Raw genomic sequence first — 19,106 nt, forward strand, 5'->3', positions numbered from 1 at the left:
CAAACGTATTGCCTTTATCTTTACTGCTGCTAAATGGACCATTGCCCACTCCTGGAAATCTCTTATGCCTAATTTCTAGGAAGTTAAATCCTGCCTGAATAGCATAATGGTTAACGAGATATTGATAGCTATATTGGAAAACATGCATGAAAGATTCCTAAAAATTTGGGCTCGGTGAATATATTATTCTCAACCAATACTGGGGCATAAATTAGGGGAAATCGGCTCATTGTGGCATTCCAAAGCTTCTCTTCCTTCCCCACACCTTTTCCTTCCCCTTCCCCTTCTTTCTGCTCTCTTGTTCCCTAGTGCCCCCCCCTTTTTTTTCTTCTTTCTCCCCTTCTTTTTTATTTCCTATTCTACCTCCTCGTTCTGACTTCCAAGCTTCCCTTTCCTCCCCCTCCCCCTCTTTCTGCTCTCCTGTTCCCTGGTGCCCCCCTTCCCCCCTTTTTTTTTCTCCTTCTTTCTCCCCTTCTTTTTTATTTCGTATTGTACCCCCTCGTTCTGGTTGAGTAAATATATGATAACACACGTCCACGCTATTATATGTGAGTGGACTTCCGAGTTTCTCTACTTTCCCCACACCTTTTTCTCCCCCTCCCCCCCTATTTCTGCTGTCTTGTTCCCTGGTGCCCCCTTCCCCTTTTTTTTCTCCTTCTTTCTCCCCTTCTTTTTTATTTCGCATTCTACCCCCTTGTTCTGATTGGGTAGATATGTGATAACACGCGTCCACGCTATTATATGTGTGTTGACTTTGAATTGCCTTTTTTTTCCTTCTTGTTGCTTTTGCTTTTTTACTGGCACTCTATTGCTAAAACCTGAACCCTGCTTTCTTCCAGGGGTGGGGTCTTCCTTATTGGTTACTGTTTATGACTAGAAATGGGAATGGTGGCTAGGCAAGAGTTAGGGCTGCCCAGTCATGGCTGTAAGGTATATTTCCCATGGTGGTTGTTATATGATGTGTTACTCTTGAGAAACGTCAACAAACATTTATTGAACCAGAATAAATACATGTTTTAAAGCAGTATTAAACTTTGGTAAGTATTTTCTTTTTAATGGGTCCCCAGGAGGTTTATGCCATATTGTGCTAGTATGCACTGCATATTAGCACATTTTGGCAGACTCTCCTGTCAAACCAGACCACCAGTACTGCACTGTCAACTCTCCAGCTGGACATGGGCACTTCCATCTTTACCTGGCGTGCAAAGGGAGTGTGCCAGGTGTGCCTGGGCACAACCTAATTACTGCATGCAGTACTGATTCCCCTATTGCCTGGGCTTCCCCCTGTGTTTCACTTCCAGAATGGAAAGTGGGGGGGAAGGGGCTAGTAAAAAAGCAATTTATCGGCCCCTCCCTTATTAAGTGAACACACACACTCACTGTGTTCATTTATAACTGAAGCATAGTAAACTGTGTTTACTATGCTTCCGTTTGTGAATGAACAGGAAGCCACACAGAGCACTATCCCATTCATTCACTGCCCAGTGCGCAGGGAAAGGCATTTGCACTTTGGGATGCACACCCTAATGCATGAGGCTGTGCCCATCTATGCCCGGTTTTCCTTTGTGCTTCATTCTCTCCAGCCGCTTGAATGGCTGAGATATTGCACACAGCTGAGGAAGCAAAAAGCAATACAGTGTACTAAGCAATAAAACAAAAAAGAAAAATTTTCATTTGAGTGCAGTATTTTCTCATATGCGTGTTTACTCGTCTATAAGGTCTCTTACACACAGTACTGATATTTAAGCATCAGCATTTCTGGATGTAATTTCAGGTGTTTGTTTTGCACCTATTTATGTGTTATTGAGCAAAATTCAATAGAATTTATGCTCATTTGCACATGTTTGCTCACACTTGCGCGTATCGGCACAAAATACTGACCAGGAGAGCAGAATTATCTATTTATTTTTAACTCAAGAATACGCAGTGCTTGTTTAGACCCCGTTCACACTGGGGCGACCTGTCAGGCGACCTGGTTGCCTGACAGGACGCCGTAGGTCGCTCGCCATAGAGAAGCTGTGGACCCGTTCTAATAGGAGCGACACAAGTCGCTCCGACTTAGAAAAAGGGTCCGGAGCTTCTTTGGGGCGACCTGCATAGACTCCAATGTTATGAAGTCCGTGCCGGCCGCTCCGAGGTCGCGGCAAGTCGGATCGCCCCAGTGTGAACGGGGCCTTACACTGCTATGTGTACAGGCACATTGCAAACAATGGATTGCATGTTAGATCAGTAAAAAAAAAAAAAATGCTGTACTGAGCTTTTTCAAGCTGCAGTGTGCAAGAGGCAAAAGCATGTATACGCAAGTATAAATGAGTGTATTGTAACACTGGCAATGAAGAATTTTACTCATCTATACTTGTCTATACATTTACGCACCATTACTCATGTCTTTACACACAGTTTTTGGCCCATGTGCAAGTGGCCTTAAGGATGGGCAGTCTCATGAACACGTTTGATCCAGCCACTGTTAGGCCTCTTGCAAACTGCAGCTTAAAAAAGCTCAGTACAGCTTTTTTCTTTTTTTCTGAGCTAAAATACAGCCCAATAATTGTAATGTGCCTATGCACACAGGCGTGTAAATGAGCGCCATGTATTAGGCCTGTTATACACGATACACCTGTTTGAGAATCTCCTTTTTTAGCTGTAAATTTATCTTATTGAAATGCGCGCATATGCATTCACGCAAATTCACGCCTTTTCGCGTCTTTTCACGCAAATGTATTCTCGCGTTTTTGTAAAATATGCAAATTATCATTTTTCAGATCAACAGTATGTTCGTGTGCGTTCATTTGTGTGCAATTGCTCGTATTTGCTTGCATTTGCGCACATTAGGCGTAAATGACTGTCCAAAAATGCAGATTTTTCTATTTTGTTCTTACTGAAGAATACACGGCGCTCATTTACGCGCCTGTGTGCATAGGCACATTACAATTAATGGGCTGTATTTTAGGTCAGAAAAACAAAAAAAGCTGTACTGAGCTTTTTTAAGCTGCAGTGTGCAAGAGGCCTTCCTCAGTAAGAACAAAAACGGAAAATTGTTTCATACTTACCGTAATTTTCCTTTCCTGGTGCCTATCCATGGCAGCATACTAGTGATAGAGCCCCGCCTCTACTCCTCCCTCAGGACTAGTGAGTAGCATAAAAGAAAGGCCCAGCCCCCTGTCCCATCATTCTCTGTCATATAGAATACCAAGGGTGGGAGCATATGCTGCCATGGATAGGCACCAGGAAAGGAAAATTACGGTAAGTATGAAACAATTTTCCGTTTTCCTGGTGCCTCCATGGCAGCATACTAGTGATAAATAACTAGCAAGACAAATGGGTGGGTAATGCTAAATATGCAAATCTTTAATTGGGCAAAGACATGGCTGACTGAATAGTCCTTCTGCCGAACTCTACAGTTGTAAGCGACCCTGGGTCGATACGATAATGTTTGAAGAATGTATGACGTGATGACCATGAGGCGGCCCTGCAAACCGTCTCTAAGGAAACGTTGGCCCTTGCCGCCCAGGAAGCCGAGACTGCCCTAGTAGAATGAGCTCTTACTTGTGAAGGTGGAGATAGCCCCTTGACTTTATAGGTTTTCTGGATGAGTTTGATGATCCATGATGATAGAGTCCTCTTGGTGGACTCTTTGCCCCTGTTTTTCCCAAAGGGGATGACAAACAAACTGTCAGATTGTCTGAATGAACTTGTGATTTCCAGATAGGCTCGAAGAACTCTAGAGATGTCTAGGTCGTGCTGAGTTGCATCCGCGTTTTGGAAAACCGGAAGGGCCCAAGGTTCTAGAAGATGGGAAGAGGAGGAGACCTTGGGGATGAACCCCTGTCTAGGGCGAAGTTCAACCCTGTCCGGAAAAAAGGTGATGTGATCCTCACTTATTCCCAGGGCATGTAGCTCGGAGACTCGTCTGCCGGAGGTGATGGCCAAGAGGAAGGCAGTTTGTAATGACAAATTCCAAAGAGAAGCCTGTTCCACTGGAGAAAATGGGGGGTTACAAAGAACTTCCAGGACCAGGGAGAGATCCCACTGTGGAAACGAGCGTCTAACGGGAGGGCGAATTTTCAACACACCTCTTAAAAAGGTAACCACTAGAGGATCTTCGGCCCATCTCTTGTTGGTTGCAGCCGAGATTGCCGCTACCTGTACTTTGAGGGAGCTTAGTCCCAATCCTAAATCCAGTCCTGTCTGTAAGAAGGCTAAGATTTGAGAGGTAGAGGGGAGGACGGGGTTGAAGTCCTGCCCCGCGGCAAACGCTAGGAATTTGTTCCACACTTTTGAATAGACCGCGTTGGTAGAGGGCTTCCTGGCTTTCAAAAGTGTCGTGATGACTTCAGGGGTACACCCTAAGGCCTGAAACCTTTGCCTTTCAGTTTCCAAACCCGCAGATCTAATCTCTGCGGGTTCGGATGAAATAGTCCCTGCTGGGACAGTAGGTTGGGAAAAAGTGGAATCCTGATGGGGGGTTCCACACTGAGATGGATGGCTAGAGGGAACCATGGTCTCTTCGGCCAAAAAGGGAGTATCGCCAGGACTTGTACTGATTCTGTGAGAAGTCTCTGGAGAAACTTCAGAATCAGTGGGCGGGGAGGAAAGGCATAGGCTGTCGAGAAATTCCACGGGCATGTCAGGGCATCGACTGCTTCCGACTGAGAGCAGGGGAGACGAGAGTAGAATCTGGGCAGTTTCGAGTTGTCCGGAGTGGCAAACATGTCCACTTGAGGAGGGTACCAGAGGTTGGTGATTTGGAGAAAAACTTGTGGATGTAGGGACCACTCGTTGTTGTCTGCGAACCTCCTGGATAAAGCGTCTGCCACTGTGTTCAGCCGGCCCGGAATGTAAACGGCCCTGAGATCTCGTAGGTTCCTCTCTGCCCACAGCATGATGGGTTCGACCTCTCGGAGGAGGGTCCTGCTGCGAGTACCTCCTTGTCTCAGCAGGTATGCCACTGCTGTCTTGTTGTCTAATCTCAGGAGGACTCTGTGGCCTTGGAGGAGGGGTGCCAAGGAAATCAGAGCTAGAAATGCCGCTCTTAGTTCCAGTACATTGGATACCACCCCTTTGGTTGAGTGGTACCATCTTCCCTGAAGCTTGACCTCCCCGCAATGGGCGCCCCATCCGTGCCCACTCGCATCGGACGTAAGGATGGTCCAGTTGAATGAGCCTAGGTGACGGGGGTTGGCAAGATTTTCCTTCTTCGTCCACCAAAACAAGCTTCTGCGCATTAAGGCGGTCACTTGGATTTTCTGGGAGAGGTGTTGTTTTCTCCATTGTGACAGAAAACCTGTTTGGAAAAACCTCAGGTGCCAGTGGGACCATGGCACCATGGGAATACAAGAGGACATTGTGCCGACTAGACTCAGACACTGAGAGGCCGTCAGATGAGTACTCCGAATTACAGTGAACATCCTCCGTATGATAATATCCATCTTCTGGCTGGGTAAGGACACTGTCCCCACTTGGGTATTGAACATGGCTCCCAGGTAAACCATCTGTTGTGTCGGAGACAAGTTGCTTTTTTGAAAATTTATGAGCCAGCCGAACTCCTGTAAGGTCTGAAGGAGAATTTCCCTGTGGGATCTGAGTTGATCTGGATTGCTTGCCAACAGGAGAATGTCGTCTAGATAGTGGTACACTCTCAACCCCCTTTCCCTGAGGGGGGCTAGGACAGTTATCAAGGTCTTGGTGAACACTCGCGGAGACGTGCAGAGCCCGAATGGCAGGGCCTTGAACTGAAGGTGTATCTCGCCCACAGCGAACCTCAGAAATCTCTGATAAGTTGGGAAGATTGGGATGTGCAGGTAAGCATCTTGTAGATCGAGAGATATCAACCAATCGCCTGGCTGAATGACCTGAATGATAGTTTGCAGGGATTCCATTTTGAAGCTCTCGAGTTCTATATATCGGTTGAGCCTCTTGAGGTCTATCACCGGCCTCCAACCTCCCGTCCTTTTTGGCACTAAGAAGAGTGGAGAATAGAAACCGGTGTAACGCTCCGCCAATGGAACCGGTATAGCTGCACCTTGAAGCTGAAGATCTGTCAGGAATTGGGATAATGCCAATGCTTTTGATGGCGAGGCTGGTATTCTTGACTCTTGAAACGATGCATGAGGAGGAGGATGAGCAAACACCCACCGGTGACCCTGATGGATTGTTGACAGAACCCAGGGGTCCTGACAACGCGAAGCCCAAATTGGGAGAAAAGCCTGTAGCCTGGCTCCGACTGGGAGGGGTTGCGATCTTCTGGCGTCAAAAAGGCTTCGTTGCCTCCTGGGGAGTGGTGAAAGCCTTGGTTTTGCGTGTGTTCAAAAAAGAGGCCTGGGTGCCTCTCCAGGGTCTTCTGTTATCCCTGTTCTGTCTGGTTTGCCTAAAATCTCTGGAATTTGAGGGCCGGAATCTAGACGAATAGACTCTTGTTCTCTTGACTTTCCTGTCTTGTGGCAGGAGACCAGACTTGCCTCCAGTTACCCTGGAAATGGCCTTGTCCATTTTTTCTCCGAAGAGGGTTTTGCCGTCGAACGGAATCTTACACCAACTCTGTTTGGACGCAAGGTCGGCTGTCCATGGTTTTAGCCAGAGGGCCCTTTTGGCCATTACTGTGTGGAGCATTGATTGTGCGGAACAACGTATGGTATCGATGGCGGCCTCTCCGATGAAATCGGCCGAAATTTTCAGTTCCTCCAGTGCCTTGACAATGTCTTCTCTAGGGACATTTTGGCGTAGCGCTGTCTCAACATTTTCTGTCCAAGCCCTGATGGCATTGGAGACAGATGTAAGGGCAATAGCCGGTTTACAGGCTGCGCCCGAGGCCAGGTAGCTCCTTTTTAGGTCCAGATCTATTTTCCGATCTATCGGATCTTTGAATGACGCTGCATCTTCCATAGGTAGTGTCACGTTTTTGGCGAGCCGAATGACTGCAGCATCCACCACCGGCATGGAATTTAATGATTGCGCTTCAGCCTCGGCTAGAGGGTAGAGTTTATTAAGACGGCCCAATGAAAACTTTTTATCCGTCTTCTTCCATTCCTCTTCGATAATTTCTCTTATCTCGCCCATAAGAGGAAAGAATACTTGTTTCCTCTTAAGGAAGGGAAAATATGTTTTTGACTTAGGAGTGGGTTCTTCAGGATCCTCCCAGGCAATTGCTGTTTTAACTGCCTGAATAAAAGGTGGGATTAAGGCATAGTTAAAGCCTGACGGGTCCGACTCCTCTATGGATTCTTCTGAAAGGTGACCTGAAGATGCCTCTCCAAGTAATGGAGCCGCAGCGCGTGAAGGGTTTAGCCCAGAGGGGCCTGGAGCGCTATCATCCCTGTCCGGAACTTGAGCTGCAGAGGGAGCCGCCTGTGCGGGTACTAGAGTTGTCAACTCCGAAAGGGAATCTTTCATTGTCTGCTTTAGCAGATCCACCACTTGTTGGTTTTCCAACTCCCGGTTGGCTGCGTAGTCCCGAAAACAGTCCTGGCAGACTAGTTTTCTAGGTAAGGGTACTGCGCCACAAGCCCAGCACTTCTTCCTTGATGAATGTGATGGCGGAGAAGGAGAGCGACGGTATCTTGACCTAGATCTTTCTAAAGATCTATAGTGGGAAGATCTTGATTTGCGATCTGGACTGTCATGGTCGCGGTGCCTCGAAGACTTCCCGGATCTTTTGGAGTGTGTTGGGCTGGAACAAAGGACACTTGTTAGTCCATACAAGCACTCTTTTCCTTCTTACTTCAATACTTACAGAAAGGTGGTCCCATACCTATTGTGAGGATCTTGGTTACGTGATGAGTGGCTCATCGTAGGGCGTTGCAGAAGGACCGGCTGTGAGAAAAAACGCAAGAAGGAAAACAGAAAAAGGGAGAAGAAAAGAAGGGCAAAAAAAAAAAAAAAAAAAAGGTTTTATTGAAGACAAATAACAACTGAATAAATGGAAATGATGACGGAAAAAAAAAAAAAAAAAAAGTATTATAAAATGCTACCTACCAAGGGCTTTAACAAGTCGGTAGGAGCAGGGAAAGATGCTGTCTTTCGGGTGGACAGCAGGTGGAATGGCCCTTTAATAGGCAGAGCAGCCTAAGAGAGCACAAAACCCCTCCCCTTAGCTTCTGTGGGAACTCAGGGCAAAATTACACCTGGTTCCCACATCCAAGATGGCTGCCCGAGCCTCAGCCGCACTGCGCATGCGCCCGTGCATGCGCAGACCGTTCCTCGTGCACGGCCCTACTCCCCGCCCTACGAGGCGGTCCGCAGAGACGCCGAGACTCTGTGGAGCAAGGGGCGGCCTCGATTTGCATGGCGCTGCAGGGGGAATCCCAGGACTGGGAGCCATGTACACAGGATCGGATGTTTTCATAGAAAACTTAAAGGGACAGGCTGAAAAGGTAAGACAAAAGGCAAGAAGGGAAAAGAAAAAGAGGGAAAGAGAAGGGGAAGATGACAATGAAAACGAACACAAACAAACAAACACACAAATAAGTACTAGGAAACTTAAAAGGGGAATCCAAGCTGAAAAGAGGGAAAAAAAAAAAAAAAAAAAGACGGTCCTTGTGCAAAATCCTGCAAAGCCAAACATTTAAAGATTTTTAAAGAGACAGTAGCAGTATGCGTTCCTATGAGGAAACACTGCAATTTGTACCCCAAAGATCCACAGAAGGGGGTTCCCGGCCTTATTAGTGCTTTGAGCGACCCAAGAACCGGGACTGCGCACAGGAGAGGCTGAACCCGGCGGAAAGCTGCCTGGAGGCAGAGGTATGGACATACTGCTTATTCTTCACCAGTCAGGAAGGTATGAGGAAAAAAAGGAGAATGATGGGACAGGGGGCTGGGCCTTTCTTTTATGCTACTCACTAGTCCTGAGGGAGGAGTAGAGGCGGGGCTCTATCACTAGTATGCTGCCATGGAGGCACCAGGAAATAGAAATATCTGAATTTTTGGACAGTAATTTACGCCTAATGCGCGCAAAAATGCGCAATTGTGCACAAATGATCACACACGAACATACTGTTGATCTGAAAAATGCTAATTTGCATATTTTACAAAAATGTGAGAATACATTTGCACGAAAAGACGCAAATTTCCGCAAACGCTTATGCGCGAATTTCGAAAAGACAAATTTACGGCTGAAAAAGGAGATGCTGAAACAGGAGTATTGTGTGTAAGAGGCCTTAGATATTTCCATCATAGAAAACATATGTACATACAAACGCTTGGCCGAACATTCATGTTTAAATACCGTACATGAAATTGGTACAGAGGAACTCCAGAGTGGTGCAGGCGGCTGTTGCCTGCACTGTTCTACAGGTCAGTCTATGTGGAATTTATTCAGGTTCTTCCATTTTTTGTAACATCTATTGCTGGAAAATGGCAAAAATAGGGAGCCAAATTAGGACTAAATTACAACTAACAAGAGTTTTTGTGGTTCAATTTAAGCGTTTCTTTTGCTACAACTTTCAATTGCTGCAGAGTTGAAAAAAGGCAATTGGGTTGTGCTGTAAGTGGGAAAAGGCAATCCGGTCTTGTCTTCTGATTAGATATAAAAGTTCCAACAGACTATAAAACCTCAGCGCTTACTCTGTAGAAAATGGTATTTAGGCAATGCTGTACTCCTTGAGCGGGGAGGAGCATTGCCCAATTTCTGATTAGATATACCTTTCGAGAGTTTTTCTTGTAATTTTTCTGCCTACCTGTCTCTGAAAATATCAAAAAATATGTTTATCTCCAGATGGCTGTGATTTCCAAGGTAAAATTTACCCTCATGGTGCCACATTTAGCCGTGATGAAAATGGATGCACATCATGTTTGTGTCAGGTCTGTAGGGCTCTTAATTCTTTCTCCACTTTTGTTCTTTTTGTTGTAAATATTGTTACGCTAAGATTCTTGCCTCTCTGTGAAATTTTGCATTCATGCCATGTGATATCTTAAAGTCGTAAGTATTCCCCCAATGGAAGTTATCTGAATTCTCTGAATTGTGCATACTTCTTTTAGAATGGAGTTGTAGAATGCTCTTTTGTCCCGTGTCCCAGTCTTGAGTGCCCTAGAGAGGACTGGGTGCTGGAATCTGGAGAATGCTGCTTCAAGTGTCAGCAACCACCGCCACGTACAGGTTAGTGACATTGTATCCCTCCTGGCTTTGTTACACATATTGCAATTGTAACAATTTTTTTCTTAAATTGTAAATCATCTAACATTTTCAAATGCAGCTGGTTTAGGCTTCAAGGTGGTTAGGCTACCAGGTGGTTAAGTCACGATTTTACTGTCTCTGACCACCCACCTGACATTGACATGCAGCTGCTCAGGGCTGTACACACACCATGGCTATGATGTTGTGCTTCACCGGCGCCCCAAAAATTAACAGTATGTCGTATTCGGCAGGCGTTACAGCAGCCAAACACAACCCATGCAAGTCTATGGGGCCACAATGAAACTGTGCACAATGCACATGGTTGTGCATTGGTGGTGCAGCATTTACAGGGTGAAATTAGGCCATGTCAATGTCTCTTAAAAGTGATCACTTATGGATTGCTTTTCAGAGAAGCAGCAGGGGCTGCCGCACATGTGACTGAGCTTTATGTAGGAATTCCACTATACGGCAAGATTTGTGAGAATCTGACTATCAACTATTTGAACTTGTTGGACATACCATTTTAGATCCAACTGCATTAACCTCCCTGGCGGTATGATTGTTTTGGATTTTAGGTGCTGAAAGCGATACCATTATTTTGTATGTAATTTTTAAGAACGAGCTGCCTAAACCAAGTATTCACATATGATTTTTTTTTTTTTTACTGTGCGTTCTTCTTTATAACATCTCGGGTATGATAAAGTTTGAAACACAAAATCATAAATTATAATATAATAAATAACTGTAAAAAAGTTAAAGTATGTATGTATGTATATATATATATATATATATATATATATATATATATATGCATGTGTATACATATATTGTGATGGATTTTTCAGTTTTTTATTTGTTAAAAAAGTTTGAAATACCCAATAAATTTAATTCCACTTCATGATTGTGTCCCACTTGTTGTTGATTCTTCACAAAATATTACAGTTTTATATCTTTATGTTTGAAGCCTGAAAAAAGGTGGCAAAAGGTTGCAAAGTTCAAGGGGGCCGAATACTTTCACTAGGCACTGTATATATATATATATATATATATATATATATATATAGATATATATCTATATATATATATATATATATATAGATATATATATAAAAAGTACAGCAAAACTGCAGGAAAGGGCACTGGGGGGCAAACTAATGTGAATTTATTTTATTTTGTAATGTATCAGTGTCATTGTGTGTTTTACTATTCAAATTTGCCGCTGGTTCCACCCCCCTGCGAGCATCACGTTGCAGGAGACGGAAGCCAGGGCTCAGAGTATCGGGCGGAAGATCCGGCCGCCGCACACTGCCGGGATACATCGCTGGATCCCGGGGACAAGGTGAGTACCCTCTCTTACAGGATCCATCGATCTCCCTAGCGGTACCGCGAGTGTGGCTCGGGGTTACCACTAATGGCTCTGAAATTTCACCCCGAGCCACACTCGGGAATACCGCTAAGGAGGTTAATCTAGAGTTGCCTCCACTCTTTTGGGAAGGCTTTCCACAAGATTTTGGGGTATGCCTGTGGGAATTTGTGGCCATTCAGCATTTGTAAAGTCAGATACCACTTTTGGAGGGGAAGACCTGGCTCACGATTGACACTTCAATCAAAAGTGTTTAATAAGTTGGAGGGCAGGGCCCTCTGCAGGTCACTTGAGTTCCTCCATATTGTCCTGCCTTTGTGCACAGAAGCACAGCCGTGCTGAAACAGAAAAGTGCCTTCCCCAAACTGTTCCCACAGGGTTGCCAGTACACAATTTTGTAAAATGTCTTTGTATGCTGTAGCATCAGCAGAAACACCTGAACGTAGTAATTTTGAGGGATGCCCACTTACTTTTGGCCATATGAGAAAACAAATTGTTACCCCAGCTCTACTGCTAATGTAGAAGTACATGAACTGTAATCCAGTGCTCTAGTCAGGGCATTCAGTTCCCATAGGTAAAATTCTTAAATCAGGAAGGATGGCAACTCGGATGCTCTTAAATAAAAGTACTTTAGTTGTTATATGGGCACACAGGTACAGGCGCAATGCGGCTTTGGAGTCTTCATCAAAGCACACATATTTGATCTAAAACTGATATTTATAGCAAAACAAGCCCTCAGAAGAGGGGCAGGAATATTCTAATTAGAAACAAAAGTCAATGAAAAACACATGGAGAAAAAAAAGGAAGAGATACAGCAGACATATGAGTGACATATCATGGACAATTAGAACATCTTTTCATATTATTCCAACAAATGAAGAAAAACAAGATTCATGTTAAAAAAACATACTTTAGACCATATAGTAGATGTGACGGTCAGTTATCCCCAAATTTATGGCTATGTGGTATAGCCTTCCTAAGAATATAAGGAGAATTTCCATCTGCAGGGAGGAAAAGCAGGTCGGTTCTCAGCAGCTGTCAACCAGCTGGGGATCGGAAAATACATGTCTAGTAGGTCTTCAGAAAAGCTCCAAAGGCCTGCAAAGGGAATAAAACCTGTGCTGCTTCATCCAAAACTGAAAATATATGGTATTAGTTCATTTATACAGAATATTTGGTTTAAAATGCTTTGTTTCTTTCATATTCTAGGATGTCCATTTGATGACAACGGAATTGAGATTCCAGTTGGTCAGATCTGGTCCCCTGGGGATCCCTGTTCAATCTGCATTTGTCAGGTATAATTCATGTTTCAAAAACATACCTATCTTATTTAAAGAGCACAAGTCCTGATTGAGATTTTGCAATAATATGAATATTAGTGAATCTAAAGCGGAAAAACAAAAATTTGATTTAATTGCAGCTTACCAGTCCCTAGATGTGGTGACTGTATGTTTTCCAGCTTTTTTTCCTTTATTTTCATCTGGTGATCCTGCCAGTAACACCCTGTCCTTCGAGTGACAACCCTCATTCACTGCACTGTACCCACAGAGATGTACTGTTGTCATCCATCCTGATTTAAATTACAAGCACATCCTCCTCTCCATCTTGATTAGAAGGCATATAACATTGTTTGAGATTTTGTTTACAGGCTGCATTCAAACTGATACGGTGCGGTTTGACTCACCTAACTTCTTCTAAATAAATACCTTCTCCCAGCATGCTCAGCGACCAGTATGATTGGCTGAGAAAAGTATACAAATCCTTAACTAAAGCCCTGTACACACGTACCGATTGTCGGCCGTAAATATTCGCTTGTAGGCTTGTTAGTATGATGCTTCCGACAGCGCATTTTCGGCCGAACAGAATCTGTCGTGCAGACTTTAAAATATTTGTTGGCCGTCACCAGAACGGCCGATTGTTCGCCAGTCAGTACAGATTTCGGCCGACAGACAGATTAGCAAGACTGGGCATGCTCAGAGAAGAAAAAACACATGGAAAGTTAACTATCACATGACATCACTTCTGCAGTCGGCTGTTGTTGGCCGACAAAATTCGTGTGCAGTCTTTTGCAGTTTTCAACAGACAGGACGGCCCTGGACAAAAGACGGCCGATCGTTCGGCCGACAATCAGTACGTGTGTACGGGGCTTTAGACTCACTGTAATTCATCACACTAATGCCAAAGGTAACAGTGCCACCCATTGACAAAAGGGAGAACCCACAGCTAAATCAGGCTCAGGAGGAAAATCCAATGATTGCAAGGACTACAAATTAGCCAGGCTAGCTACCACCTAGCACAGCTAAATTTATTAGCAGCCCTGTTTAGGACAAGGGTGCTACATATTTAACTGCAGTAAAAACAAATAAAGAAGGAAATCTAAGTCCCGGTTCACACTACCGCGACTTGTCAGACGACTTGGCCGCCTGACAAGTCGCGGTCCATTCAGTGCTATGGGAACCGTTCTAAAAGGAGCGACTCAAGTCGCTCTGACTTAGAAAATAGTTCCTGCACTACTTTTGACTGAAGTCGGAGCGACTTGCATTGACTTCCATTATGTGAAGTCCGTGCATGTCGCGCCGAAGTCACGGTGCACGGCGACTTCACTAGTTGCCCCCGAAGTCGTGTCGCCATAGTGTGAACCGACTCTAAAACATCAGTTTAAGATCTTAAAGACTTAGAGTTACAGGTATTGATATTTTTATATAGTTACATTAGTCCAGCTTGGACCAAGGTAGCTATACATATACTTTACTAGTGGGATCCCTTTAGAAGCTGGAAATCACTGTAATAGACATTGCTACTCCAGTAATCTCCGCTAGCTTCTGGGTTTTGTGTTGAGCAGCTGCCCTGCTGCCAACACAGGAAGTCAGCCGCTCAGCACAGGTGCCATTCAGTGAATGCTTTGCAGTTTAGTTTGTCAATGAATGCAAAGCACTCTGTGATTGGATGCAGCAGAGCAGCTGCTCGGCACATTACCCAGTTTACTACAGTGATTTTCAGCTTCTAAGGTGATCCCGCAGGTATGGTATATCCATCATTACATAGGTCCAAGCTATATTAATAAAATGTAAAATCATCCATACCTAAAATTCTTCTTCATTAAACATTTACAATTCAATTGACCCCAAACCATTATGGTGTTAAATTATATTAAATGTATTAATTATGTGGTTGTGCATTTTCTAATAATTATGTGTGCTTTCCTTTGCTACCAGCATACCTGATTTTTTTTCAGGCTTCTATTACCATCTCACTCCCAACACTTCTTTTCCTACAGTAGATCAACAACTATCAATAAACTATTACAGATGTAGTGCATTCCTACTAATTAGGCTGCTAAATTTCGTTTTCAGATTAACTGTAGTGAGTGGAGCGGTGATTGTTTTTGTTTGTTCAGGGTTTTCTAAGCTGAGTGTTTGATTTTTCCCACCTGTCTTTGGAAGAAGTTTCCAGAATATAGTACAGGGAGATGGAGATGACCAGTATGAATAATTATGATTGCCCCAGCCAATCCCTGGAAGGAGGCGTTCAGAAGGTGGCTGGGAAGGTCATACATGTTTGGGAAGGTCTGGGGGAGTGTCTTTGCTCTTCAGGGAGAGTTCCAGTCTACTGGGGGACTACTGCCCCTAGGAGAGTTATTGAAAGAGGCGATTGCAGTCTGGGTCTTGACGGTCCAGGGAAGACTGCTGAAGAAGCCCTGGGTCTGGACAAGGATCTTTATCTCCTTCACTAAGTATCTACCTGTGAAGGCTGGGTGGCACACAACTCCAAGGACATTGTATAAAGATCTTGCTGTGGACTTTGGGCGTGCATGTGCTAGAAGGGATCTAGGTGTCAGAGGTTGCTACATGGACTGAGGGTGCTCTGATAGAGTCCTATATATTCTGGCCATTACCTGTTACCTGCAGGAAAAGATGCTGTAAGGCGATTAGTAATTAATATGTCCTCCCATTATCGCTATTGATCATTTTAGAGTATCATGTGATCTTAAACCCCTCTTTCTTCAAGCAATACATTTCAAAAAGGCATCCCCTGGACTGTGTTATTGGATGCAGTGTGAATGAACTGGTACTTGTGGTGGTGAGCAGCCATTGTACTTTTTAGGGAAGAACAAGTTATTACCAGCATCCCCTACAGGTTTTGTTAAAGCTCACAATATCTGATAACTATGTTGAATATTGTTTTATTTAGGCAGACAGCACCATTGTGTGTAAGAAAACAGACTGCGTGGAGACTTGTCCCCATCCCATCATTGTGCCTGGACAGTGCTGCCCTGACTGCTCAGCAGGTAACTGCAGCCATGCAGACTAAATTTAACGAGATATTCATGCTTATGGTACGGTGGCTAAACTCTCTGGCCCCCCAAGTACATTTTCTTTAGAAAACAGCCACAGAGTATAAAAGCCCTTTCCTTCTAGCATGCTACAGAGTAGGACCTTTGCTCTCTGTATGCTCTGCAGAAGCCCGACTCACCATCAGCTGGGTCAGTCTAATAGTGCTGCATTCAGCAAAGCTTGTGTTCCGTGCTGAATAGAGGGTGCGGGCTCTAACTTAGCAGGGGGTGTCTGGCCTTTGCATAGAGACCACTGCTTTCCCCGAGAGAGCAGTGGTCATGCTCTTCAGTTGCTGGCAGTGGACATGCTTTACTACTCGGGCTGTGGTTGGTTTCAAAATAAAATGAATTGTAAGAAAATGAATACCTTATGTTTTTTTCACCTGTAATGTATTTAGCTGAAAGTATAATTGGCTCTTCAGTGCTGTTTGTTTGAACATGTGTTATTTACTTATTACAGTTTAAAAGCAGTTTCCATGTTTACTTTTAACAATTTGGGGCATAAACCCACTAGAAGTCTTCAGGTGCTTTGTAAAGGTGCTTGCCTGGGCTTCTGATGTGTTGCTGAATATTTCAGGATAGGGTTGCATCTAGATGCATCTGCTTTCTGTTCCTGCAGTCTGCATTGCTGTATGCCCTACAGCTGGGAAACTCACATAGTTTAGATTTAGAAATCAGGCTTATCATAGTTACATAGTTAAATAGTAGTTGAGGTTGAATAGAGACAACAGTCAATCCATTTCAACCTGTGTAGGTGTGTGTGTCAGTGACGTATTCATTTCCCATAACCCTGAATGTTGTGATCTTTGAGATGCACATCCAAGAGTCTTTTAAAAGTAGCCATACTCTCCGCAGTTACCACCAGTTGTGGAAGAAAGTTTCACATTCTTTCCCGCCCTTACTGTGAAAAATCCCTTACGCAGCTTAAAGCGGTTGTATACTTCGCATACTAGCTCATTATGAAATACTTACCTTAGAACGAAGCCCCGGCAAATGTTGTCTGGACAACGCTGAGGGAGCTAACATGCTCCCTCGGCGTCTCTTCCTGGTTCGGCGGCTCCGGCGCTGTGAGTGGCGCCGAAAGTTTCACGATCCGGCAAGGAGCTCTGAAGGTCTGCCGGACCTTCAGAGCGCATGCGCCGCAGTCGTCAGCGGCTGCATGCAGGTTGAATAACTCCTAAACCGTGCTTGCAATCGCTCCTCATAATTAAGGCCCTCCAGTCCCCTAATTAGTTTAGTTGTCCTTCTTTGGACTCTCTCCAGTTCCAGCACATCCCTTCTGAGGATTGGCGACCAGAACTGGACAGAATACTCCAGATGTGGCCGGACCAGGGATTTATAAAGTGGCAGGATTATAGCTTTATCTATGAAATATATCCCCTTCCTTATGCATGCTAATATTCTGCCGGCTTTGGCAGCTGCAGCTTGACATTGCATGCTATTGCTTAGTCTATCTTCCACTAGATCCCCCAGATCTTTCTCTATCCTTGATTCCCCAAGAGGTTCCCCCCCCCCAAGCATGTTTTGCATTTGTTTTTAGCCCCCAAGTGCAATACCTTACATTTTTCAAATATTAAACCTCATATGTATAACACCAGTGTATAACCGCGCTAATGGGGCCAGAGATCAAACAGCTGCAGCTTATAGTGAGATACCACCAAACATAAGTAAAGAAAAAGAAAAAGCTGTGCTAATCTGAAGTGGAACAATCAAATGTCCCAAAAAATAATCAATCATTGACAATAACCACAAATAGTCACAGATAAATATAAATGAAGTGAGCAAATAATAAATATTAAAGTGAAATCTCTCTTCAATGAAGTGTGAATTATCACAATAATTTGCATGCAATAGATACAGGTCACAAAAAACAAATATAGTGAATAAATCACAAAGGTTGTAACAAAAAATAGTGAAATATTGAACAAATAACTCAATTGAGTGAAAGTCCCTTGTAGTTGAAAGTCCAAGGATGGTGAATAGTAGAAAATAAAAGTGAATAATGATTTTCAGCAATACTGGCTTCACCACAGTGCTCCGGTTAAATTAGCATATTTAAGAGCTTACCAGAAATCAGAGGAAATAAGCTAGTGTAGAGCAAAAGCTCATATCATCCTTAGTGGAAATCGTTTTCTTCAGCCAACCAACTGGGACAGCGATGTTCCAAGACACTAATCCTTAATGATATGTCCGGTATTCTCAAAAAAACAAGATAGGCTCCATAGTGTTAAACCGTAAACAATTTATTAAAATAAATGGTAAAATAACTCACATTGTGCAGAAAATAAAACCGCATGAAACAAATAAGCCGGCTGGCATGAAACAAATAAGCCTAGCCCGTCCTTCAGGGAAGCAAGGCGACGTCAGCACGCCGGACCCAGTTAGTGCCTTGGAACATCGCTGTCCCAGTTGGTTGGCTGAAGAAAACGATCTCCCCTAAGGATGATATGAGCTTTTGCTCTCCACAACCTATTTCCTCTGATTTCTGGTAAGCTCATGAATATGCTAATTTACCGGAGCACTGTGGTGAAGCCAGTATTGCTGAAAATCATTATTCACCTTTATTTTCTACTATTCACCATCTTGGGACTCTCAACTACAAGGGACTTTCACTCGGTTGAGTTATTTGTTTAATATTTCACTATTTTTTGTTACAACCTTTGTGATTTATTCACTATATTTGTTTTTTGTGACCTGTATCTATTGCATGTAAATTATTGGGATAATTCACACTTCATTGAAGAGAGATTTCACTTTAATATTTATTATTAAACCTCATATGCCATGTAGTTGCCCACTCTGTTATTTTGTTCAGGTCATTCTGTAAGATTTCTATATCTTGATGAGAAGTTATTGCCCTGCCTTTTTTTTGTGTCATCCGCAAATTCTGAGATTAAGCTAATGATTCTGTCTATGTTATTTATGAATAAATTAAACAAAATTACTCCCAGGACTTACCCTTGGGGGACCCCACTTACCACTCCAGACCAGTCTGAGTACGCGGTAGTTATCACCACCCTTTGGACATGCCCCTGTAACCAGTTTTCTATCCAAGAACAAACCTTGTGTTCGATGCCTGAAGACCTTAGTTTGTAGATTAAAGCGGTGTTCCAGCCTCCCTCTCCAAAATTTAAGTCAGCAGCTACACATACTGTAGCGGCTGACTTTTAATATTAGGACATTTACCTGTCCTGGAGTCCAGCGATGTCGGCACGGCAGCCAATGTTTCCGTCGGTTGCTGCCGCCGCCATTGCCGGTAAGGGAACCCGGCATGCATGAAGCGCATTGCGCATTCGGATTGG

General features: G+C 43.9%; 2 protein-coding genes across 2 annotated transcripts in view; one reads left to right on the plus strand and one right to left on the minus strand.

Annotated features, from left to right (window-relative positions):
• The window catches only part of VWCE (von Willebrand factor C and EGF domains), a 127,890-nt gene that overhangs the window by 67,300 nt on the left and 41,484 nt on the right, over nucleotides 1-19,106 (plus strand). Inside the window, exons 16-19 of the mRNA XM_082269705.1 lie at nucleotides 9,710-9,795; nucleotides 9,973-10,090; nucleotides 12,681-12,766; nucleotides 15,663-15,759. Of these exons, the coding sequence (XP_082125831.1) occupies nucleotides 9,710-9,795; nucleotides 9,973-10,090; nucleotides 12,681-12,766; nucleotides 15,663-15,759 (387 nt within the window). The remainder of the gene's footprint in view (nucleotides 1-9,709; nucleotides 9,796-9,972; nucleotides 10,091-12,680; nucleotides 12,767-15,662; nucleotides 15,760-19,106) is intronic.
• LOC309565515 (lamina-associated polypeptide 2, isoforms alpha/zeta-like) lies at nucleotides 6,250-8,170 on the minus strand (the record flags this gene model as incomplete). The annotated part of the gene is made up of 2 exons (XM_082270484.1): nucleotides 6,250-7,158; nucleotides 8,132-8,170. The coding sequence occupies 2 exons, from the start codon at nucleotides 8,168-8,170 to the stop codon at nucleotides 6,250-6,252; spliced, it is 948 nt and encodes a 315-aa protein (XP_082126610.1).

Source organism: Pelophylax lessonae (assembly GCF_965119305.1).
Source record: "Pelophylax lessonae genome assembly, chromosome: 10".
Taxonomy (NCBI): domain Eukaryota; kingdom Metazoa; phylum Chordata; class Amphibia; order Anura; family Ranidae; genus Pelophylax; species Pelophylax lessonae.